The sequence below is a fragment of the Heterocephalus glaber genome, unplaced genomic scaffold, assembly GCF_053883595.1.
Source record: "Heterocephalus glaber isolate CG9 unplaced genomic scaffold, H.glaber_assembly_v1.0 deba00001550, whole genome shotgun sequence".
Classification (NCBI taxonomy): domain Eukaryota; kingdom Metazoa; phylum Chordata; class Mammalia; order Rodentia; family Bathyergidae; genus Heterocephalus; species Heterocephalus glaber.
This window is the reverse complement of record NW_028258343.1, coordinates 25,797,679-25,822,856: the sequence shown is the minus strand read 5'-3', so window position 1 is coordinate 25,822,856 and position 25,178 is coordinate 25,797,679. Positions and strand designations below refer to the sequence as shown.

Below are 25,178 nucleotides of genomic sequence, written 5' to 3'. Positions count from 1 at the left end.
CTTGGGACGGTTTTCTGGGGAGCTGCAGGTTCCCGGGGCTACGGCTCTGTTTTCTTCTTTGATCGCCAAGGGTGTCTGGGGTTTCCCTGGAGGGACTATGGGCGTGGCGTGGGCGTCGGGTCGCGGTGGGAGAGGGTCGGTCCCAGGCGCTGGAGAGGAGGGAGCTCGGACCGCTGAGCTCGCCTGCCCGCCTTCTAGGTGGTGCTCGGTACCCGTTTTGGCCGACGTTGCCGCTCAGTCCGGCTAGCCAGCTGCTGTCGCCTGCTGGGCGCCGCGGCTCCTGTTAAAGGGACCGGGAGCTCCCGGATCCCCTGCCACCGGTGCACCCAGCGGTCGGCTCGGCGCCCCGAGCTGACTCCGTGCTCCGAGAGGAGAATGTCGCGGCGCTGCATCCGGGATGCACCCGACTGGGGAGTATTCGAAATCTGTGAAGCAGCATGGTGATATTTACAATGACATCCTCTCCTGAGCTTTTTGAACACATCAAGAAAAGACAGGAAGACTTCTGACTTGTCGCTCAGTTTCAGCATTCGCTGGTGACTGTTCTGTGGGACAGGGACTTTCTTGGTAAGCAGGGGTTGCCCCCAGTCTGCAGCCCCAAGATCGCTGGTGGACGTGCGATTGCAGTCGGGATCCCCTCCCATACAGTCTCATAGTTTTCTGAGGTGTCCAAACCTATAGAAACGAAGGCTTCACTGGCATGAGAAATTCTGCTAGTAGGTATCAGAAAAAAGAAAACTTTAACTTCAAATTACAATTATTTGCCCACCTTCAACTTCATTTTGCTTATGAATGAAAAAAGGTCTGTTAGACACCTTTAAAGTGACCTCAACCTTTGAAACACACTCTTCAAAAAATTTATTTTCCAGTGAACAAAATTTCGTTGGAAGAGGTATCTTTAGAGATTTTTGAAAGTGCAGGTTTACAAGATAAAGGAAAAAAGGATATCTGAGTTGTTGAGGCCCCATTTTATTTGGATACAAATTATATGAAAACCTTCTTGAAACTTTTTGGTGGTCTTAGTGTCCAAAATACATGTGTGTATTGGAGCAGGACACAGAGTGATCCGATTCAATCAAATGTGTGAAGCAAATATTAGAACTTTTATTTACCCTTTAAAATGATTTTTTTAAAAAAAATTACCACTGTTACTGGATTTTATGGTGGGCTAGTATATTAAAGTAACATGTAATAAAATGAGTTTTGAGGTTAAATACAAAAATATATTTTATGATGGAAAAAGCCCAGTGACTAGTCTAGAAAATGCTATGTATATAGATTATAAATATTTTACTTTTTTTTTTTTTGGTACTGGGGATTGAACTCGGGACCTTGTGCTTGTGAGGCAGGCGCCGAACCACTGAGCTAAATCCCCGGCCCGGTTATAAATATTTTAAAGGGTGTATTTCTATGAACATTTTATTTTATTAAACTATTGAGCATGTTCAGCTGCAAATGTTGAGGCCTGGTTTGCTCTGTAATGAACTCTGGTCTGTCTTTTCCAGCCTAAACTCAGTGAGATTGATGAGTTTTTAAAAAATAAAATAAAGAATAAAGGTAAATAATATTAAAACTAGATTGAGCAGTTTCTAATGCTAACTTTGTAGGTGCATGCAATATTGCTGAAATCCATTAAATAATTTAAAAGGGGATTTTGATCAAATATGAATGCACTTTAATTGCTGAAATACATATATGTTAACTTCAAAGGCACAGAATATTTTTATTCATTGATACCGGGGTTAATCCCAAGGCCTCATAAGCCTTCTGCTCTATTGCTGAGATACACACCCTAGTCCATAGATTATTTTTATTTCATTCTCAAGTCTTCAACCCATTGGATTTGTTTCACTCTTTATTTTTTTCCCCCTTTTTTTTATTGGTCCATTTTAGATATACATAATGATACCATTCATAGCAGGGAATTTGTACCTGTACCCTAATATATCTTGCTTCATTTTTTTCATTCCCCTCCTCTCCTTTCAACCTCTATCCTCCTTATTTGCAAAAGCTTTGTTTCCATTTTTTTTCTTCCAGTCCCTTTTTTTCTTATCCTTTCTTTTCTCCCTCTCCCCTCCTTTGTTCCTCTTCCCATTTGAACATTTTCTTCTCATTTCCTGATATCTATTATACATTTTGGTCCTTATTTACACTTTTGGTTTCTCACACCAAGAAACAATTTGGTGTTTAAACATGTCTGTCTGATTTATTTCACTTAAGAGTATGGTCTCAGTGCGGGGGATTTAGCTCAGTGGTTCCACCGCCTGCCTCACAACTGCAAGGTCCCAAGTTCGATCCCCGGTACCAAAAAAAGTATGGTCTTAAGATGCATCCATTTAGCTAGAAATGTCTTATTTTATCCTTCTTCCTGGTAGAGTAGTATTCCATTGCATAAAAATACCACGTGATCTTTATTCTTTCATCAGTGGATGGGCATTTGGATTGTTTCCAAGGTTTAACTATTGCACACTGTACAGCTAAAAACGTGGGTGTGCATGTATCACTGTGGTATGATGCTTTTAATTCTTTTGGGAAGATACCCAGCAGGGGAGTAGCTGGTTCGAATGGAATCTCTAGTTTTAGTTTTTTGAGGAATCTCCACACTGATTTCCACAGTGGTTGCACCAGTCTACACTCCCACCAACAGTGGAGCAGGGTTCCTTTTCCCCCACAGTCCCTCCAGCATTTGTTATTGGTTGATTTCTTGACAGCAGCCATTCTTTCTCGAGTGAGATGGAATCTCAGCATTGTTTTCATTTACATCTCTCGAATGACCAGTGATGATGAACATTTTTTCATATATTTATATGCTGTTTTTATGTCTTCATCTGAGAAGTGTCTATTCATTTCAGATGCCCATTTTTGGGTTGGGTCTTTAAATTTGGGAGGTCTGATTTTTTTGAGTGCTTTATATATTCTAGATATTAGTCCTTTGTCTGAGAAACAGCTGGCAAAACTTTTTCCCCACTCTGTGGGTTGTCTCTTCACCCTGTTAGTGATTTCTTTTGCTGTGTAAAAGCTTTTTAATAAGATGAGATCCCACTTACTGATTCTTTGTGATATTTCCTGTGCAATCTGGGTTTTGTTTGTAAAGTCTTTGCCTACACCAATGTCTTCAAGAGTTCTAGCTATTTTCTCTTCCAGGAGATTTAGTGTTTGTTTTACTATTTAGATCTTTGAACCATTTTGATTTTATCTTAGTGCATAGTGAAAGATACAAGTCTGTCATGTGGAAAGCCAGTTTTTCCAGCAGCATTTATTAAAGAGGCTATCTTTCTTGGAGTGAAGGTGTTTGGCTCTGTCAAAAATAAGGTGAATGAGCGTGTTTGGGGCTGTTTCTTCATCTTCTCATCTCTTCTGTTGATCCTTGGCTTTGTTTGCTTGTTTGTTTTTTGCCAGTATCATGCTGTTTTTATCACATTAACTTTGTACTGTAATTTCAAGTCAGGGATTGGGATGCCCCCTATCTTGCCTTTGTTGCCACGAATTGTTTTTGCCATTCTAGATCTCTTCTGGTTTCAAATGAATTTTAGGATTGTTTTCTCTAATTCTGTGAGATATACTATTGGTATTTTGATTGGGATTGGATTATATCTGTATACTAAATTAGGGAGTTTAGCCATTTTCACTATATTGGTTTTTCCTACCTAAGAACAAGGGATGTCTTTCCATTTCCTGATATCCTCTTTGATCTCCCTTTTTGGAGTACTGTAGTTTTTAATGTAAAAGTCTTTTATTTCCTTTATTAGATCATTTGTAGGTATTTAATTTTTTTGGATACTATTGTGAAAGGTGTTGTTTCCCTGATTTCTCTCTCAGTGTGTTTATTTGTGTGTGGGAACCCTATTGAGTTTTGAGTGTTGACTTTGTATCCAACTACGCTACTGAATTTGGTTATTAAATCTAGAAGTCTTGTGGTGGAGTTTTGGGAGTCTTCTAGATAGAGTTTCATGTCATCTGCAAATAATGATAATTTAACTTCTTCCCTTACTATTCTTATTCCTTTTATTTTTTTTCTCTTGTCTAATTGCTCTGGCTAATGATTCCAGAACTATATTGAATAGGAGAGATGAAATTGGACATCCTTGTCTTGTTCTGATTTTAGAGTGAAAGCTTTCAGTTATTGTCTGTTTAGTATGATGTTGGCTATTGGTTTGTTATAGATGGCTTTTATCAGATTGACATAAAGACCATCTATTCCAATTTTCTGTAGGGTTTTTATCGTGAATGGGGTCAAACTTTGTCAAATGGTTTTTCTGTATCTATTGAAATGATCCTATGGTTGTTGTCATTGGCTTGGTAATATGGTGTATTAAATTTGTTAATTTGCGTATGTTGATCCATCCTTGCATCCCTGGGATGAATCCTACTTGGTCATGATGTATAATCTTCTTGATGAGTTGCTGCATTCTGTTTGCCAGTTCCTTATTGAGGATTACTGCATTTATGTTCACTGAGATTTTAGCCTGTGGTTCTCTTATTTGGTGTATCCGTCTCTGCTTTTGGTATCAGGGTAATACTTGCTTCCAGTAATGACTTTAGGAGTGTTGCTGCTCTTTCAGTTTAATTAAAGAGTTTGAGAAGTATCAGCATTAGATCTTTTGCACCTAATCTGAATTTCCAGAGGATCTGTTGTGATTTCATCCTTTTATTTCTAATTGCATGGATTTGAGTCTTTTCTTTTTTTTGATAAAGTTGTCTAAGGGTTTGTCGGTTTTATTTAATCTTTCAAAGAACCAACTCTGATTCATTGATTTTTTTTTTTTATTCCTATTATTTTCTTAGTCTCCATTGCATTAATTTTTGCTCTGATCTTTATAATTTCCTTCCTTAGAAGAGCTTTGGGTTTGACTTGCTCTTTTTTTCTAGAAGCTTGAGGTTCAACATTAAGTTATTTGTGCTGGGGGTTTAGCTCAGTGGTTCCGCTGCCTGCCTTGAAAGTGCAGGATGCTTAGTTCAATCCCCAGTACCAAAAAAAAGAAAAAACATTAAGTTATTTGAGCTTGATGTTTTTTTCTAATATAGGAATTCAGTGCTATAAACTTCCCTCTTAGGATGGCTTTCATTGCATCCCAAAAGTTCTAGTATGTTGTATTGGCATTATTGTTTAGTTATAGAAACTAATTTCTTCTTTAATTTCATCTGTAACCCATGGTTGTTCAGCAGGGTGTTACTTAATTTCCATGTGTTTATGAAGTTCTTGCAGTTTCTTATGCTATTGATCTCCAGTTTAATTACACTATGGTCTGATAATATACACGGGATAACTTCAATTCCTTTGCATTTACTTAAACATGTTCTGTGAGCTAGTATGCGGTCTGTGTTGGAGAATGACCCATGTGCAGCCAAAAAGAATATATGTTCTGATGTTGTGGGGTAGAACACTCTGTAGATGTCTGTTAAGTCCATTTGTTCAAAAGTTTGGCTCAGTTCTGATATTTCTTTGTTGATTTTTTTTGTCTAGTTGATCTGTTTGTGACAGTGTGCTACTGAGGTCCCCCATTACAATTGTAGTAGTGGTTATTTGATTTTTCATGTCTGTTAATGTTTGTATAATATAGTTGGGTACACTAGTATTTTGGTGCATATATATATATAAATGTTTTCACTTCTTGTTGAGTTGTCCCCTTTACAAGGATGTAGTGACCTTCTTTGTCTCTCTCCATCAGTCTTGGGTTGAAATCCACTTTGTCTGTAAATAGAAAAGTTACCAAATAGAATAGATTTTTTCCAGGTTCCTGTCTCATGGGGTGTTGTTTTCCATCCTTTGACTTGCAGTCTATGAATTTCTTTTTGAATTAAATGTATTTTTTGTGTGCAGCATATTGTTAGATCTTGCTTCTTCATCCATTCTGCTGTCTGTTCCTTTTGACTGGTGAATTGAGCCCATTAACATTGATGGTTATAACTGATATGTATTGACTTATCATTGTCATGTTATTTTCCTGTTGTTGACTCTTTTTTATTTTTCCCTCTCTCTAATTTCTTGCCTTGCCTGATGGATTTGCTCTTTTGGCCTCATGGAGTTGTGACCTTCATTGTCTTTTTCTAGGATATTTTTTAGAATTGTTTGGAGTGCTCGTTTGGTATTCATGAAATTTCTCAGGTGTTCTTTGTCATGGAAGTATCTTATTTCCCCATCAATTTTTTTTTTTTTTTTGTGGTACCGGGGATCGAACTCAGGTCCTTCCGCTTTCGCAGCAGGCGGTGAAACCACTGAGCTAAATCCCCGGCCCTTTCCCCATCAATTTTGAAAGATAGTTTTGCAGGATGCATCAGTCTAGGTTAGAGGTTGTTTTCTTTTAGGGCTTGAAATACTTCACTCCAACCTCTCCTTGACTTGACGGTTTGTGTTGAAAAGTCTGCTGTGATTCTGATGGGCTTTCCTTTGCATGTGACTTGTTTCTTTTCTCTAATTGCTTATAGTATTTTGTTCTTCTGTTGGGTTTCCGAGATCTTGACTATTATATGTCTAGGTATAGATTTTTTTTTTTTGATCATGGCTAGTTGGAGTCCTATATGCCTCACTTATCTGTATGTCAAATTTTTTTGCTCTGTTTGGAAAGTTTTCTGTTATTCATTCTGTGAAGAGTTTTTTTATGTCATTTGTACTTTCTCTTTTTCGTGGACTCCTATCAGTCTTATTCTCCTTTGCATCCTCTAGGAGCTGTTGGATTGATTTCTCATGGTCCCCTTAGTATTTTTAAGAGATCTTTCTTTTCATGGTCACTGACCACCATCCTGTCTTCTCTATCTGATATTCTGTCTTCAGAATGGCTCAGTCGGCTGTGTATACTTTCAGTAGAGTTTTTAATCTTCTGTATATCTGTTTGAATCTGTTTCATGGATTCCATTTCTTTCCTATGTTGGGCATTCATGGTTTCCATTTCTTTCCTATGCTGGGCGTTCATGGCTTCCATCATGGTCCTGAATGCATCTGTTTTTTTATCTGTTTCTGTTCTAGAGTCTCTCATCATGTCTTTCATTCTGCTCACCATCTCTGTAGTTATCTGGGACATTATTTCTGTTTTGAATTTTTCTAGAGCCTCATTCATCTGTTTTGTTACTTCCTGTGCTGTCAGTTCAGGGTGTCCAGGTGGTTGATTATCAGACTTTTCCACCTCATTTTCCCCAGAGTTTGGCTTTGGTGAGCTAGAAGTCTGGGATTGTGCCTTGCTTAAATGTCTTCTCATTTCTATTTTTGTTGTTGGTACTGTCCTTGGTTTAATTCCTGGGTTGATACTTCGATATTGCTTGTTGTAAGTGCCTTTGTTGCTTGTATTTAGAACCCTTATGGAATGATTGCTTCTCAGAGGTGTCTTCCAGATATAGCTGGTCTTTAGGTTTTGAGTCTCTAATGACTCTGGGGCAATCTCATTTTCATTATACTAGGAAGGATAACTGATTAGATAAATCACAACACCTTAGCCCAAGTGATACAATCAGCAACAACAATAACATCAAGCACAGCTTAGAAAATGACAATTTGTGTTAGTTATTAATCATACCTCCTTTAACCCTGTGAATTAAATCAAAATTGCGGACCAGCCCAAAGTATGTTTTGCAACTTTACCCTTCAGGATGGGGACTCAGAAGGAGTTGGGGAGGCAGGGATAGATAGGTAGAAGGATAGGGAAAGGTTAGAAGTGAGGCCAGAGGACACAGGAAGATCACACAAACTCTAGGGAACTGTTGAAGACAAGAGGAAAAGACAGAATGAAAGAACAAAGACAAGAACAGAACAACCTAACAGCAGTCGGGAAGCTAGAAACTGTACTCACTTTCCTTTGAAACTAATGACAGTCAAGAGAAGGAAAAAGAGAGAAGAAAAGAAAAAGAAAGAAGAATTCCGAATTAGGGCAGGAACAGGAACAAAAAGGGAGATGAACAATGTGGGCGAGTGAGAGAGCAAGAAAGTGAGGGAAAGAGAGAAAGAAAAGTAAAAAAAGGAAAAGAAGAAACAGAAAAATCTGAAAAGAGTAGAAAAAAATAAAAATAAACAATAATTTTGAAAATAAAAAATAAAAATGAAGGGCCTCCTTCAGGGTGTGTCTCTACTGTCACCGTAGACAATGCGGGCCACAGTGTGGAGATCTAAGTGATTGAGTCTCAGCAAGCCAGCAGCAGACCCCTGAGATTCAGGCTGATTTCTGGCTGCAAGGCCCAAGTTGAGCTCCCTGACCTCCTGCAGGGTTGAACTCTGCCAGGTTCTACTGCAGGTTCCAGCTGCCCTTCCCCTGAAGATAGTCCAGGTTCTGATGGGAGGCGGTGATCCCCCCACCTCACCAACTGCAGTGGTCTGGTGTGCCTTTATTTCAGAGATTCTCTTCACTTTTCCAGTGGGCTTCAGTTTTCATCAAAGAGCCTGATAGAGGCCCTCTTTGCTGTTGTTCACTTCTGCTGTATATTCTGGAGCTCAGGACAGTGGCCTTTATGACCCCCTGTGCCTCTGAGGTGTGGATCCAGGAACTGGCACGGGCTGAGGGGCTGGGGAAGGCCTTGAGTGGTGCTCCTTGCTGGGCGGCCTGGGGTGGGGCCAGTGCAGATGGTGGCAGTTACAGCCAGCTCCTCACCTGTCCACTCTTCACTCAGAGGACCAGGGTCTCCGCCATTACTTCTGTGCACAGGTTTTTAATGTCATTTGTACTGTCTCCTGCTTTTTCATTGACTGTTATCAATCATGTTATTCTTCTTTGCATGATCTAGCAGCTGTTGAATTGATTTTTCATGATCCTTTGCTATTTTTAAGAAATCTTTCTTTCCATGACAGCTAACTGCAATCTTGTCTTCTAGATCTGATATTCTTTCCTCTAATTGGCTGATTCTACTTCATATACTTCCAGTGCAACTTTTCATCTCCTGTCTGTTCAAATCTGTTTTTTGGATTCTATTTCCTATATTGGGCCTTCATGGTTTCCATAGTTTTCCTAAGCCTCTTTATTTTTTTATCTGTATCTGATCTAGAGTCACTAACCATGTCTTGCATTTTGTCACCATCTCTGATTATTTCTGATTTGATTTTTTTCTAAAGCCTTGTTTATCTGCTTTCTTACTTCTGCAGTTAGCATTTCAGAGTCCAGGTGGGTGGCTTTCAGAGTGTTTCACCTCATTGTCCTGTGGGTTGGCCTTTGGTAAGCTGAAAGTCTAGCTTTGCATCTTAAGTGTATTGTGATTTCTATTTTTTTTGTTTACTTCCTGGGTTGATGCTCATAAATTGCTTATAGCAGGTAGCTTTATTGCTAGTATTTCAACCATTAGGAAATGACTACTTCTCAGAGATGTTTTCTAGGTGTAGCTGACTTTTGAGTTTTGAGTCTCTTGCAAGATCCTACCTCTTCAATTTATTGGGGATAAGAAGTTGCTGCCTGTTTGGCCTAGCCCCTGGTTCTTTGGCACTGCCCTGTAGTATTTATGACCCTTAGGCAATCTTAGTCTTGGCATACCAGGAAGAAAAACTGATTAGGACAATTATGTCACCTTTGGAAAGTAGTACAATCAACAATTACAATAACCTCACACACAACCTAGAAAATAACAGTGTGTTAACTAGTAATTTGTCATCTTTAATCATGTGAACTATGTGGTTATATGACAAAATGTAAAGCAAACCAGAAAATTATGTCCAGTAAATATGGCCTCAGTATGGTGATTTTACCTTCAGGGGAGAAAACTTAAAAGGGGTTGGAAAGAAAAAAAAAAAAAGAATAAACACGGGCCAGAGATTTAGCTCAGTGGTTCCGCCACCTGCCTCACAAGCACAAGGTCCCAAGTTCAATCCCCAGTACCCCAAAAAAGGGGTTGGGAGGAAAAATAGAGAAACAGGAGGGGGAAAGATGAGAAGCAGGCTGGAAGACAAAGCAAGATTGGGCAACTTTGAGAAAATGGTGAAGAGGACAGGAGGGAGAGAGAAGGAAGAAAATAGAAGAAGAAACAAAAACGAGAACAGAACAACAAAAAGACTAGAAACAGTGTCCACACTTGCATAAAAACAAGAACAGTGGGAAAAAAACCAAGAAAAAACAAAACAAAAACACAAGAAAAAAAAGGAAGAACAAACTGTTCACTTCAGGGTATGCCTCTGCTGTCACTAGCAGACAAGTTGTGCAGACAGAGTCCAGAACCAAGTTATGCTCAGCAAGCCAGCCATAGATTTATGGTGGGGTAACTTTAGTTCCTGTGAAGTTCAGGCTGGCTTCTAGCTGTGAGGCCTGAACCCAGTTTGTTCATCCTGTAATACTCTGTGTGCCTCTTGCCAATTTGAACTCAGTTTGCTTTACCCTGATGGAGCCAGTCCACAGCTGCTCGGAGTCCTGAGCTCAGTTGGTCCTTCTCCAAGATGGCAACCAGCCAATCACCCTCTCCTGGGGGTGCATCTGAATGGGAACAACTCACCAGCCGCTGCAGTTTGCAGTGTTCACTGCTTTGTTCCACTGTGTGTTTCTCTGTGGAGTCCTCTAAGGTTGCCAGTAGTCAACCATTTTTTTTACAGGTTTGGCCTCCCCCTCCCACATAGCGAGTCCGGGCTCAGGAAGAAAGCGCAGCTTGCTACCTCCTTCTACACTGAAGTCCCTCTCTCCCTGTGGGCTTCAGTTCTTACTTCTGATACTTGCTGGGTGCTGGGGACCCACTTCCCTTCTTCTCTTCCTCATGTTACTATATTCCAGTCTCTGGACACCAAATCTCGGAGAGGCTGTTTCTCTGTTGTTCACTTTGCCATTTTCCTAGAAGTCTCTTTCACTGTTTAAAGCAGTGACCAAATTACCAAATCTGCTTTGTTGTTGTTGTTTTTTGAGACAGGGTATCACTGTGTAATTCAGGATGGTGTTGAACTCACTGTGTATTCCAGGCTGGCCTCAACTCCAGCAGTCTTCTGCTTCAGCTTTCCAAATCCTGGGATTATAGGCATGTACTACCAAACCCAGCCCAATCACCAAATCTGATGCCTGGTTTGGTACTTTACTTGTTGATGGCATTTACATTTGCTAGTTCAATCAGTGAATGAATTGCATGGTCTTTTTAGTGTACTACAACTTTATTACAATTTTAGTGCTACTATTATAATCTTTTATTTCAACTCCCTTTTCTTGCAGAACTCTTAATTTTTTGCTATTTTTCTACTTCTCTGACCTATTTCATTTTGATTTCCTTTCCACTAACATGTGAATAACCTAAGGGTTATTCTGGTATCTGTCTTTTATAAGTCTATATGCTATTGGATGATCAGTCAGAACCCCTGTCCTGTGTTCTGACCACATTCTCAACCATTTGTAGATCCAGACCTTCTATATTTATCACAGGTATACTAGAAATTTAACATATTTAAAGCCATAGTTTTTTATTATGCATCTTTCAAAATGGCTACATGTAGCAACCGCAGTGTTGACAATAGGAAGTGGAGACAAGATGCTAAACAACTGGAACCATTGTATGGTATTAATTTGATTGCAAGATGGAACTGTAACTTTAGAAAGCAATTTGACAGTTTCTCATAATGTGAACACACACTTGCCATTTTATCCTTTAACTCTACTTCTAGATATTTACCTGAAAGAAATTTAGAAATACTTAATGTTTATATAAGCACTTATGAATATTTATAGCAAGTTCATTCATAACCATCTTAAACTGAAAACCACTGAAATTGTCTTCAGATGGTAAATGGTAAATGAGTAAATGCCATTGGAATACTAAGCAATAAAAGACAAATGATAGGTGTCAACAACATGGGTGGCTTTCGAATACTATACTGAATAAAAGTCAGACTCAAGAGACCACATGCTATATGATTGCATTTGTATGGCATTCAGGAAAGGGCAGAACTATATGGCTAGAAAACAAGTCAGTGACATGAAGCACAGAGATGGGATAGGGAGAAGGCCAGTTGGAACAACATGATTATCTTTTCTTTTTTTTTTTTTTTTGAGACAAGGTCTCACTGTATAGTTTAGGTTGGCCTTGAGCTCATTATATATCCCAGGCTAGCCTTGAACTTGATGCGATCCTCCTGCTTTAGCCTCCTGAGTGCTGGGAATACAAGTGTACACCACCATGCCTGGCAATATGATGGTTTTTTGAGGGTAGAGGAACTGTTCTAACTTCACTAATGGTTTTAAAGCCTGCACATGTGTTATGTTCATAGACTTGTGTGCTGAGTGATTTTTACTGTAGATAAATTAAAAAATAAAATACCTGAATTCATTATTAATCTTGATAAGGAGAGAAGAAGGTACCCATTATATATAAGATGTGTTTTGTTTGTGTAATCAGTGAGCCTGAATTTAGTTTTCATAGAGCAGTGGTGGCAAACCTATGGCACACATGCCACAGCCTGCTGTTTGTTACCACTGAAAGCTCTAAAAGACTATCACTGCCCTAAAGTAAGCTTCTTACTTTGTTTTGAGAGTTATCCAGGTCTGTTTTCTGCTCTTCTTCTTTAAGAGTCAATGGCGAGTCCAGGGAAAGATAACTACAGAATGAAAAGTTATAAGAATAAAGCCCTAAATCCTCAAGAGATGCGTAGAAGGAGAGAAGAAGAAGGAATACAGCTTCGAAAACAAAAAAGGGAAGAACAGGTAGGATTTTAAAGTATTTCATTTTATTTGATAGAAAAGTGATGTGAATTCATGAATCAAACTCCTATGCTATTGGTTTTTTTTAATACCAGAGTTCAAACTCAGGACCTTGTACTTGTGAGGCAGGTACAGTGCCACTGAGCTAAATATCCCTGGCTCCTATGCTATTTTTAGCCACTGAGAGGAATGACATTTCTGTTTTGATAAACTTATATTTCTGGCCCACTGATAAGAAATTTTTATTCTTGACTCGTTTAGATCATTTCCATCTGTCATTGTAGAAGTTGCCTCCACCCCCTCAAAACCCATGAATTGTGTTTATTGTTTTGGGGTGTTTATAGCTCTTTAAATTTATTATAGTTGTCTGCCCTTGTTAGTCATTCTCTTTTTCCAATTGTCACATCAGCAAGATCTCTTCGACTTCTCTGTTTATATTTTACACATGTAACACAAAGAATAGAAATCATTTAGGAGTGACCATCTCAACATTTTATTTCAAGATATCTGTAAATTTAGAAAAACTTACAAACAAATGATAGTTACAAATAACATTTACAAGTAAAACTGATGTATGAAAAGGACTAGTGAAGAAAGTGGGAAAAGCCCCCTTTACAAATATTGTTATTAGCCGAGAGTGGTGGATCATGCCTATAATACCAGTACTCAGGAGGCTGAGGCAGGAGGATCACAGGAAGTTTGAGGCCAGCTTGGGTTAACAAAGTGAGTTCAAGGTCAGCTTGAACATATAATGAGACCCTGTCTCAAAAAAAAAGAAATATCAGAAATAATCACTATGATTTGTCAGCTGCCTATCCATAGTATTGTGCAGTCCTTAATGTGTTACACTAAACGGTCAAAAAAACCCCCCAAAAACCCAAAACTCTGTTGATGAAAAAGTATGTATAGATTGAAGAAGAGCAGTATTTAGCTAGCAAAAAGAAAGTAATTTTTCTCCTCATTTCTGATCTAGGAAATATTCCTGTAAATCTTCTTCAGTGACTTCATGTCTCTTTTGTCCTTGTCTTTTTTTCTCCTATCTATTCCAGGATAAAAATAAGCATGGGGTTGTTTTTCCTGAGTCCTTGTTAGTTGGATATACTAATTGTTAATATACAATGTGTTATTTCTTCTATGAAACAACTTTGCTTCCTAATTAAGACTTTCTTGGAAAATTCTTAGACATTCTTGTAATGTGGGAATATATGCATTTTTAAGTGCTATAAAATGTAAATATGTGCTTTTAACATCTAAATTATGAAGTTATTTGCTGTGTTCACTCGAATGAAAAGTGTAACTCTGTGACAATTGAATGTTTTGTGGAAAACTGAAAGTATAAAGCAATTTTTCTTTATTGTAGTTGTTCAAACGAAGAAATGTCTCTTTGCCCAGAAATGATGATTCTATGTTAGAAAGTCCTATCCAGGATCCAGATATTAGTTCCACCGTACCCATTCCAGAGGTATGTTTTAAAAAAATGTCAGAGACAGTGTTTACAGCAAATGTTATTCATACAAGACATTAAATGTTAATTTTATTTTCTTTTGTGCCTTTCAGGAAGACGTTATTACCAAAGATATGGTTCAGATGATTTTTTCTAATAATGCCGAACAACAATTAATGGCAACACAGAAATTTAGAAAGCTCCTTTCTAAAGGCAAGAATTCTTTTCAGTATGCCTACTTGATATTACAGGATTTTGTAGTAGAACTTAATTTAATTAGACTTTAAAAAAATTGTAATATAACTTTCTTTGCCAGACACAGTAGATTTTAGTTTTTTTTTAAAATATATACAGAGTTGGGTGTGATGGTGTATGCCCGTATTCCCAGCACTCAGGAGGCTGAAGTAGGAGGATTGTTGTAACTTCAAGGCCAACCGGAGCTATATAGTGCGTTGAAGGCCAGCCTGAACTACATAGCAATACTTCCTCTCAAAAAACAAATAATGTATATATATCAGAGACAATAAACTTGATTTACACTCTCATCTACAGTTTGTACAGATATTTATTTTACTGTATTTTTATTGTCACAATTAATTTTTTAAAATACAAATGCTTATATAATCATCTTTTGGTCTTTTTTTCTTAATTAGGTCAAATATTTCTCCTTATTTAATTGACCTTACATAATTCACAATTATTTATTATGTTATTTGTCCAATTTTATTATTTTGATCCAATAAGAATCATTAAAATTAAAGCTTTAGTCTGTCTTTATTTTCATATATGGAATTTATAGAACTTGTAATTATATGAAATTACGTATACGAACTTATAAGATTTTGAAAATGCCTTGTCTTCCTAAGACACAGAATTTAGTAACACAGGAAGAATGAAAGAAATCTTATAGTCAGGTCCTCATAGATTCTAAGGCTTTTCACTTCTGCTTTTTTACAAATACGTGTTCATAAACGCATTTAATTCTTGTTTTCCATTTTTCATCCCAAGACAAAGTAGTTTAGCAATGTTAAGAAATCATTATACAGTAACGTCATGTTCTTTTCCACCCTATATTTCAGGGTTTGTTGTTTTGGTAACTGAAGTTACTTTGATTAGATTAATATTTTTATGTTGTTTTTTATATTACCATGTTCTTCAAGTTTTTTTGACATGTGCTTGATGCCATAAATGATTAACAGAATTTCTAGAGATATTATTATGTTTAAGAGTTTGCTACCCATATTTTTATAGCAAAAATTCACCATTATTGAAATCTCTGTTTTAATTCATTAAGGTCTACCTCAAAGAATTTTTTCTTTTCTTCATATTCTTCGCTTCCTTGAAAGTTCCATTGGCACAATTCCTTTTAAGTCTTTACTTATCTAAATGTTGTAGGTTTATGAGCAAATTGTCTGGATTTTGAATTCTTTGGTCAGAAGATTTTATCTTTATTTTCTCTAGTTACTCAGAATATTCTGTTTCTGTTAAAGTATATTGTTTTTTCATAGAGACCGTCATTGTTCTCTGTTTCTTCTTGAAGTGGGATTTTGCTTGGGCATACATGAGGAAATACAGATTTTTTGGTTTTTACTAATTGACCTAATTCCTGCCAGATCTATCAGTCTTAGAAAAAAATTAGAATTACTGGAGTTTTACTTCATCTGTTAATGTAGTAAGCATAGGAAGGCAGCTAAAACAAGAACTGAAAGCTAAACCAGTAGGAAACTGCCTGTTTTGGAAGCATTTCTTTATTGTAGATAGAGTTGTTACTGTTGGCACTAGGGAGATAGAGCTATGCCCTGGTGACTCCACAGCCAACACTCAGCTTCGCCTTCTTTCCTCTGATCTAAGTCGGGATCGTGACCTTCACCGTCCTTTCACCAGGATTTGTCTGCCCCTGTCATGGCTGTTCTTGTGGATGTAAATCGCAACAGTCAAATTTTTTGTTGTTGTTCAATCCTAGTTTTGTAGAAATTCCTGCAGAACTTTTTTGTTTTATATTACTCTTGGTAATTTTCTTTCCTTTCTTTAGTTTTTTAAATTTAAGAAATTTTAATGAGGATGTATTTCTAGCACATAATGATTACATTCATCGTGGAGGATTGGTACAGATACATAATACATCTTAATTCTTTTCTCTTCCTCTCTCCATCCTCTTGCTTAATTTTCCGTGCTCAAGTAAATACTGCTGTATTGCTTCTTTACATTGCCATAATGACTGAAAGACTTTATAATGATTAATCACTTTTATAAGATTATATAGACCAGTGGTGGCGAACTGATGGCAGGAGTGTTAGTATGTTTTCCTTTTAAGACAAAAGATGTTAATGTAGATTTGTTTTTTCCAAACGAAAACCTCAGTGTTCTGGTTAATTGCAGCGTTGGCACTTTGCAATAAATAAGTGGGTTTTGGGTTATAGTTTGGCCCTCGGTCTCTAAAAGGTTTGCCGTCACTAATATAGGCTATTATTTTGTCAGTATAGTACTAGTAAAAGTTCATGATACATAGATTAGCTGGTGATCTTGCTTTCTTTTCAGTGGTGATAACCATAAATGTGCTTCTTGTAATTCTCCAGGAAGAGACTGTATTTAGGTTCTCAACTCTATATATGTCATATCTGTATCTGAATCAGCTACATAGCTGATAGTCCAATGTCAGCTCTTCACATTCCTCTATACAGAACCTTACCGTTTCTTCTTCTAATCTCATCTCCTACTCAAAAAGAGCACAATTTTCTTTAGGAAAGAGAAAAATCAAGAATGGCAGCTAAAACCCTATAGTTTTGGTTTGAGATTTTTTTTAAAAGGGGGAGGGTAAATGGTTTAAGAATATTATGTATTGTTTCATCCTTTCAGGTAGGGTCTGGAATTAACATTTTGAAGAATTTGGACTTTTTTATTTAGAGCATCTAAACCAAATTAATGGATATAGCTTTATTAACTTTACAGAATTCAGAAGTAAAAACGAGAGTTCTCTTTTTTGTGACTAGATGGACAGATAACTTATTGCTTAGAGGATGTAGGACCAGGAAAAAAAAAAGTAAGCATCATGGTATGAGTTTGATTTTGCTTATGGTACATTTTAAAGAATGTATGAAAACAAAAATGAGTCGCATAGGCACTTAGAGATATCGTCTGGAATCTGGAAAAATTCAGGTAAGGGAGTTTGAATTAACATAAATGATAATAAGTGACAAGTGAATTAACAAAATAGATAAATTTTCTAGGAAGAAAATAAATAGGAATAAGACTTAGCCAAAGGAACACCAACAGAAGTACTGAAGAAACACAAAGGGTACTTTTTATTGAAGCCAAGGCAGAGAAGAGATTTCTTTGTACTTAATTTGGTCAATATCTGAAATATCTTTTAACTTTACTTGCATTTCCTAGGAGTTTGTGATCTCAGAAACCTACATTCATAAAAATTTATCAAGAAATTTAGATTTTCCAATAGCATTTGTGTAAATAATAAATAATATCCAGACAAAATAGAATCCCATCTGGCTGAGACATTAAACAAGTCATTTTACTGAAGGGGGTATCCTTGGGTACCAAAGATGGCACTATAAAGAATTACTGGGACTCCTATCCCTCAGATGCTATTTTGAGTATTGGACCGAAATATTCCTATGTATAAAGATGACCTCTTAAGTAGACTTCAACTTATGAAATTTAAACTTTTAGGAAATATGTATTTTAAATTTCCAAATATATGGGAAATACACATTTAAATATCCTGTCATTATGGTTAATAAAAGAATTTGCAAAAATACTGCAGTTATAAGAGCATTTGTCCTCAGTTACATCCAGCTCAGAGTTTTAAATTTAGATCTGTGAAACCCAGGAGAGTTATTTTTTGTATTATTAACTGAAATATGGGCCAGATCCAAGCCTTTTTGTGTTAAAGTAATAATTTCTTTTTTATTTTTAGAACCTAATCCACCAATAGATCAAGTTATACAGAAACCAGGAGTTGTACAGAGATTTGTGAAATTTCTTGAAAGAAATGAGAATTGTACTTTACAAGTGAGTCTAACATTTTCTTTTTTAATCTGTTTTAGAGAAAGGACATACTGAAGTTTCTAGTGAAAAGTTTCTTCAGTAATGACTGTGTTGCAAGCGTTCAGTAAATACTTATCAATTAAAGGAAAAGATAGGGTTACCTGTCTTGCCCTGGGTATGGTTACAGTGCTGATTTCTTCTAGAAATTGTTATTTTGTTAAATAATTTGAAAAAAGTCCATGAAACCATTGTTAATGTTAATAAAAAATTTTATGAGCTGGGGATATAGCTCAGTGGCACCGCACCTGCCTGGCAAGCTCAAAGTCCTCATTTTGATCTCTGGTACCAGAATAAAAAAACAACCCTAAAATTTTATGGTTGTCAATCTTCAATAAAAACCTTTGTTTTAGAAAACTTCAAAATGAAATCTTATCTTAATGGTTAAATTTATTTCGGCTGTTAGCAAACTAGAGTCATAACTTTTACCTTTAAAACACATTGCTAAGCCAGGCGTGGTAACACATACTTATAATTGCAGCACTGGGGAGTCTGGGGCAGGAGAATTGCTCTGAGTTCAAGGCCAGCCTGAACTGTATATAGCGAGACTCTGTCTCAAAAAACCAAAAATAAACAACATTGCTAGCCATTTGATTAGTTCTTTTTAGAGAAAAGAATAAATTAGTATAATTAAAAATGTGACCAAAATCAGATTTGTCCTAAAGAACATTATTTCTCAGTCATAACTAATTTGCTGCTAATGGCAAATTACTGAAGTTTGTATGTATTTTAATGTTAAAACAGTAGCAGAATAGAAAGTTATCCTTCCTGACTTTGTATGTATTTTTTCTTTTTTCTAGCAGTGCTGGGGATCAAACTCAGAGCCTTGCACATGCCTGACAGTCACTTTACTCTGACCTACATCCCTAACCCTGCTGTGTCTATTCTTAAGTAAGAGCACAGGGTGGATTATGTCTTATGTTTCAGGAAATGCAGAGGACCTATGTCTGATTATCAGTGCTGTTGTCAGTAATTCAAAGCACTTACTTGAGTAACAGTTGAATTTGCAACTTAAGTAGTTGTCCGCTTCTCTGAATGATTTGGGAAGGACTCTCACATTTTAAGTATAAGCAAAGAAGTTTTGTGTAAATGTGAAAAATTGTTGAGAATGTTTACAATAAGGATCTCAGAGGAAAAGGCTGAATTTTTCAGATTATGCTATACTGTCATTTCTTTTGGTTAGAGATCCTGGGATCTGGTCCTTTTGCTTTATCTAAGCTCTGAGCCTAGACTAAAACCCAGGTTTCCTGATATCTTGTTTATTATTTGGCTCTTTAATATGAAGTGAATGGAAGAAGAAACAAGTGAATATGAATATATAAAACCAGCGAGTGCTGGGTTTGAGCCCAGTATTATGTGAGGCATTGTAGTTCCAAAATTAAGACATTGTTCTTATCTACAGAACTTCTGTACTTCTGTTGCAGAAGGCAGACGTATAAACAGATCTGTAATAACATGTATGCTTAGTGCTGTAACAGAACTGTAAACAAAGTGCTGAGGGAACACAGAGGTTGTAGCAACTTATTCTGTGTGGAGAAAATTAAGAAAGACTTCACAAGGGTGGTCCTGAGTATGAAGGAGAGTTTGGCAGACTAAAAGGAGGAAAATGAATTTCAGGTTAAAAAGACAAAATGTATAGAGGGCATGACATGTGCGTGAATGTTGGAAATTTCAGCACTTATTAATCGTTATAATTAAAACAAATTCAGCAGTGTGGGGTAGCTCCATGCTGTGTCTAACTAACTAATAGGGATGCCTCAGACAGGGTGGGGGCCACCAGGCCAGACTGATGGACAAACGAGTTTTATTTGGCTTGCACACACATTTCACACTGGATCTTAGCCAAAAGGCCAAGAAGTGATGCACATGTTTTAAAGCATACTGAGGTGCTATCAGACTTTTAAAACTTGGGGAATTTCAAGTGAATATCCATTTTTTTCAACTTATTTGAACAGATCAGAAGAGATAGCATTAATCCCATATAGTAAAGATGAAATAGACCTTCATAGGAGTTCTGTGGGTTTTTTCCCCCCTCTAATGCTGGGAAATGAACCCAGGGCCATAAGCATACTAGGCAAATACTTTACTGCTCAGCTACATATCTAGGCCTTTTCTTTCCTTTTTAAAATTATAGCCTGCATTCTGATTTTTCACAGTTTTGATAGGTGTGAGAGTCTTCACCAATGCTTGTGCCTAGGAGTACAAGGAGAATTTTGCAGAGTAATCTTTTGTTGTCTTTTGTTTTATTTATAATTGGTTAGGATTATGGTCTTCTAAATTTGTCTTTTTTCTTTCCTCTTCTTCTTTTAGCATGGCTGAGGTTTATTCCCAGGGCCTTGTACATGCTAGGCAAATACTTACACCCCCAGCCCTCATTGATTTTTTTTTTTCTGTACCAGGGATGGAACTCAGGTCCTTGCGTTTGCGCAGCAGGCGGCGAAACCACTGAGCTAATTCTTCCCCTAAAATTTTTCTTAGTCTCACACATAATAGTAAATATACTTTTTAGTATTTTAGTAGTGATTTTTGGTATAGTTTTTGTTAATTTATAATGACATCTACATTAACATGAAAACTATTTATGCAAACTATAGTCCCTATTTAGTTTATGAATTTATACGTTGCTTTTTATGTTTTGCTGCCTTGCTGTTTGAAAGCTATTAAAATCCATCATATTTAATGGATTTAATTCTAATTGGATTGATACAAGTAATTGCTCAAAGGCTCTGATGCTTAAAAGAATAGCAGGAATCTTACTCCTGGTTCTGGTAATAGTAAAATCTTTACGTTGAACAAACATCTAAATCTCTGAACTTCTAATTTTCTTGTTTCTTAAATGGGGAGGTTGCTGCTAGTTGATCACTAGGGAAACAAGTACTTTTTAGGGTTCTGTTGCCCTATTAAGTAGTGTCTCATTTTTGAACTGTTTGCTTTAGAACACCAACTCTCTACTAGTAAACATTAGGAATTTTATGAATTGTAAAACAGTGTGTATTTGTATACAGTATTGTTGATTTTGTAAATTTCCATTTTCCTTCTCAGTTCTTGTTTTTCAGATTGAAGAATAGGCTTTTTTATTAGTAAGGATTTTCATCCGCGAAATCTGTTCTGACAGTGAATCTTATTAGTCAGTCTTTCCTCTCAGACTTGTCCAGCTAAGTCTTAAACATCCCTCTCTTACTTCCTTCTCCTTCTTGACATTTCTTTTATGCTTTCATTTGTTTTGCTTTCTCCCCCTTAGTTTGAAGCTGCGTGGGCATTAACTAACATCGCATCTGGAACTTTTCTGCATACCAAGGCGGTGATCGAAACTGGAGCAGTTCCACTTTTTATCAAACTCCTTGATTCAAAACATGAAGATGTTCAAGAGCAGGCAAGTTTCTAATTTGTCCTGATATATATGCAGTTAGGGAGAGAGATTTTAATTTTCTCATGAGAATTGCCATTTATGATTATTATTTATCATTCATTTTTGTAGCTAATTTACCTGTACATCGTATTTGTTAATGTAATCATCAAATTTAAAAACATGGAAGAGTGAATTGTCTCAGTCAGAATCTTGTGTTCTTTAGAAGTGTAATGTCAGCTAGCGTAGGAGTCACCATTCCTACTTAAAAAAGAGCCTGCTGAGACACAGAAAAAGTACTACCTAAGGGCCGGGGACTTAGCTCAGTGGTTCATGCTCCTGCCTCGCAAGCACAAGGTCCTGAATTCGATCCCCAGTGCCAAAAAAAAAAAAAAAAATTACTACCTGACCAAAGGTTACAGTGAATGGATGGCAGGTTTTAAATCTGAGCCACTCTGAGTCCTTATTCTCCTCAGGTAAGTAAATTATTTTAATATTACTTCACATTACCTTAAGTAGGGCCATTTTAAAATATGCTTTGTGAATCAATTTTCAAAGTTTTCTTGTTAGAGGGAAAATTGTTCACATACATATGTACCATCCAAAGAAAATCAAGAATTTTGCTATTTTAATTTTGCATCATCTTGTATGCACACTGAACAGCTACCATTTCATTCACCACTGAATTTTATGCCTTTTTTTATATCCATTTAACACTAATTGAGAACTTTTCCTTTTTAGACACAGGGTTTTACTGTGTGGTTCAGGCTGGCCTTGAACTCACTAGGTAGCCCAGGCTGGCCTCAAACTCATGGCAATTCTCCTGCCTCAGCCTCTCAGATACTGGGATTACAGGCATGTGCTACCATGCCCAGCAGGGAACTTTTTCTTACGGCATTAATTATTCCTCCAAGAAAATTTCACTGATTACTCAGTATATACCAGTGTATTTTCCATAACTTATTATCTATTCTTGGATTTTTATACCTTTGAATTATTTCTAGCTTATTAGCATTAATACTAGGATGAATATCAGTATATTAGGTTGCTTGATTATTTTATTAAGGAAAATGACTATCCATTATGAAAAATTATTCTTTCATAGGGCGGCTTTTATATTTTCTTTATTAATATCTCCTTGTGTGTTATATTAAAATATATTAAAATTTTAGAAAGTCAGTGCACTGCAAAAACGTGAGTAAAAAACAAAAAAATAGAAAGTTTTAAAGTATTAAATATTTCAAGACTGAATTACAAAAAGATTTGAGCAATAACATCTCTACCAACAGAATATATTTAGAGTTTTTTTCTTAAAAGTTTACATACAGAGTAGAGGTTGAAAATATTAACCCTTTTTTTTTTTGGTACCGGGGATTGAACTTGGGACCTTGCACTTCCAAGGCAGGTGCTGGAACCACTGAGCTAAATCCCCGGCTAACCCATGTTTTAAATGGTAAAATTTTCCCAACTGGAAAACTATACCTGTACTTTTGTACTTAATGTGAAAATCTGGAGTGAGAATATATTAAAATGATAATTTGCATTTGCATTTCTCATAAAGTGAATAATTTAATGCTTACTATTTTAAAAAATATAGTTAACTAATTAATCAAACTATTCTAATTCTCATTTTTAGCCATAACTATTTTAAAGCTTTTTCTTTCTCTCTTATTTTAAAAAATCAGTGCATTCCCAGTTAGAGGATTTCTTGGCATAGGAAGTGACCTTTATTAAAAAGAATTAGAAAATTTGCTAGATAGATGTATTTTGTCTCCATGTAGACTCAGAGTGAACACATTCTGCTCTTTGTTGAGTAGAATACAGACATTTTCCTCTCTATATAATTATATATATGTAATATATGTGGAAACAATTATAAGTACCCTTGTCTTTAACTTTGTTTTGAAGTCAGGTTTTCCTTTTAGAGGCTTTTCTTTCTTACTGCCTTACTTTCTTTCACATGCTGAAAACCTGTTCATTCTGCATAAAAATCCCTCACTGCCGCCCCGCGGTGGCCAGAATCTTCCCACCTTCCTTGCCTCCCCCTCTGGAGGAGCTAGGGCTGTATGCACATGCCACCATGCTCAACTTTGTTAAAACTTCAACTTTAAGAGAGAGCATCTTATTTAAGATACTGTTTTAAGAGAATTTTTTTCTTATGTTTTTAAAGGCTGTTTGGGCACTTGGTAATATTGCTGGGGACAATGCAGAATGCAGAGATTTTGTTTTGAATTGTGAAATACTTCCACCTCTTTTAGAGTAAGTACATTGTTTAAATATGTCTCAAGTTAATGCTACTTTTGGAAAAAGTGTACTATGTGTCTACATACAATTAAGTTCTTCAGTAGTGTTTTATAATTTTGCCTCTGATTAGTTATGCCTACAGCAGTTTGTAAGTAGGTAAAACCAGGAAGAGTTTTCAAATTATATTCTTTTAAACCAAACTTAACAGTGGTCATTGCTTACTTTGCTAACATAAATATTCTATAAACAGAAGTATGTATTAGTTTATAATATAGTAAAATTTAAATGTTCCTATAGCATGGAGTTTTTAATGCTGAAACTTACGATGTACTTAGGATGTCATTTGGTTTTTATATTTGATTTTTTTTTTTTCTTTTGTTATGGGGGATCAAACTTGGTTCCTTGCGCTTGCAAGGCAGGCATCGGAACCACTGTGGTAAATCCTTGGCCCTGTTTGTTTTGTTTTTTGAGATAGGGTCTTTCTTTGTAGTTTAGGCTGGCAATGAACTCACTATGCAGCCTGGGCTGGCCTCTAACTTGCAGCGATCCTCCTGCCTCTGCCTCCAGAGTGCTGAGATTATAGGCGTGTGCCACCAAGCCGGGCTTTATATTTGATTTATTTGTTTTTATACCGGAATCGAACTCTGGACCTCTTGTGCTTGCGAGGCAGAAGGTGAAACCACTGAGCTAAATCCCCAGCCCTCTGTATTTGATTTTTGAATGTCCAGAGAATAAAGATCATAAGAGATTTTTCTTTTTCATCTAGTGGTTTCTTAACTACTTTATGCATTTTTTAGAAAGAAATTACCTATAATGTAGGGTCCTTTGCTGACATTACATAAATTATTTAAAGCATAGATTTCTTTATGTTGTTTATCATAAAAAGGCTAAATATCAATGGCAAGTAGTGAGGAAACAAAAACAAGTGAGAGAGTTAGAAGGAAAAATTTTAACTCTTTATCATTTCTGTGCTATTCTCCATCCTCTCCAGCTGAGGGATTACTATCTATGGACAGAAGTGATTACTCAGTGACTGCCTGCAACTAACATTAATTGCAGACCAATATCTTGTAGACCATTGATCCACTCACATCAGTTTCATTACTATGAACTGTCCAATGTTCCATAGTCTATGAGAATTTAGCTGAGCTTGAGAAGAAAATACTGATTTTAAGTTTAATGTCAGGGTATTTTTTGAAGTCTGCACTATTAACAGTATCACTTAAAGTTTCAGTAAGACATTTTGGTGACTATATTATACGATTTGTAGATTAATGGAGTATTTGTTTCTCATTTTACTTTCCGTTGGTTTTTTTTCTAGGTCATTTTATTATTAATACCTCAAGTTGGGCTTATGAAATAATAAGCATCTATTTGTCTCATCCTTTTAAATGTCCTAAGGAGCTATTAAATCATGATTGAAGAAACAAACTAATGGAGAATAAATAGCACCTAGCTGTGTAGTACTATATGTAAACAATGAATTTTAGAAAAAAAGTGTTAGAAAGTTGGAAAG

The 25,178-nt window shown here is 36.4% G+C and overlaps 1 protein-coding gene across 2 annotated transcripts in view; it reads left to right on the top strand.

Moving 5' to 3' along the window:
- Kpna5 (karyopherin subunit alpha 5) overlaps positions 1–25,178 on the top strand; it is a 59,084-nt gene that overhangs the window by 185 nt on the left and 33,721 nt on the right. Inside the window, exons 2-8 of one of the 2 annotated variants that reach the window (XM_004860171.4) lie at positions 199–567; positions 12,439–12,572; positions 13,930–14,031; positions 14,127–14,226; positions 17,945–18,039; positions 21,314–21,445; positions 23,589–23,677. In XM_004860171.4, the coding sequence (XP_004860228.2) occupies positions 12,444–12,572; positions 13,930–14,031; positions 14,127–14,226; positions 17,945–18,039; positions 21,314–21,445; positions 23,589–23,677 (647 nt within the window). In that variant the 5' untranslated portion in view covers positions 199–567; positions 12,439–12,443. The remainder of the gene's footprint in view (positions 1–198; positions 568–12,438; positions 12,573–13,929; positions 14,032–14,126; positions 14,227–17,944; positions 18,040–21,313; positions 21,446–23,588; positions 23,678–25,178) is intronic. The other variant, XM_004860172.3, reaches the window with a different exon arrangement.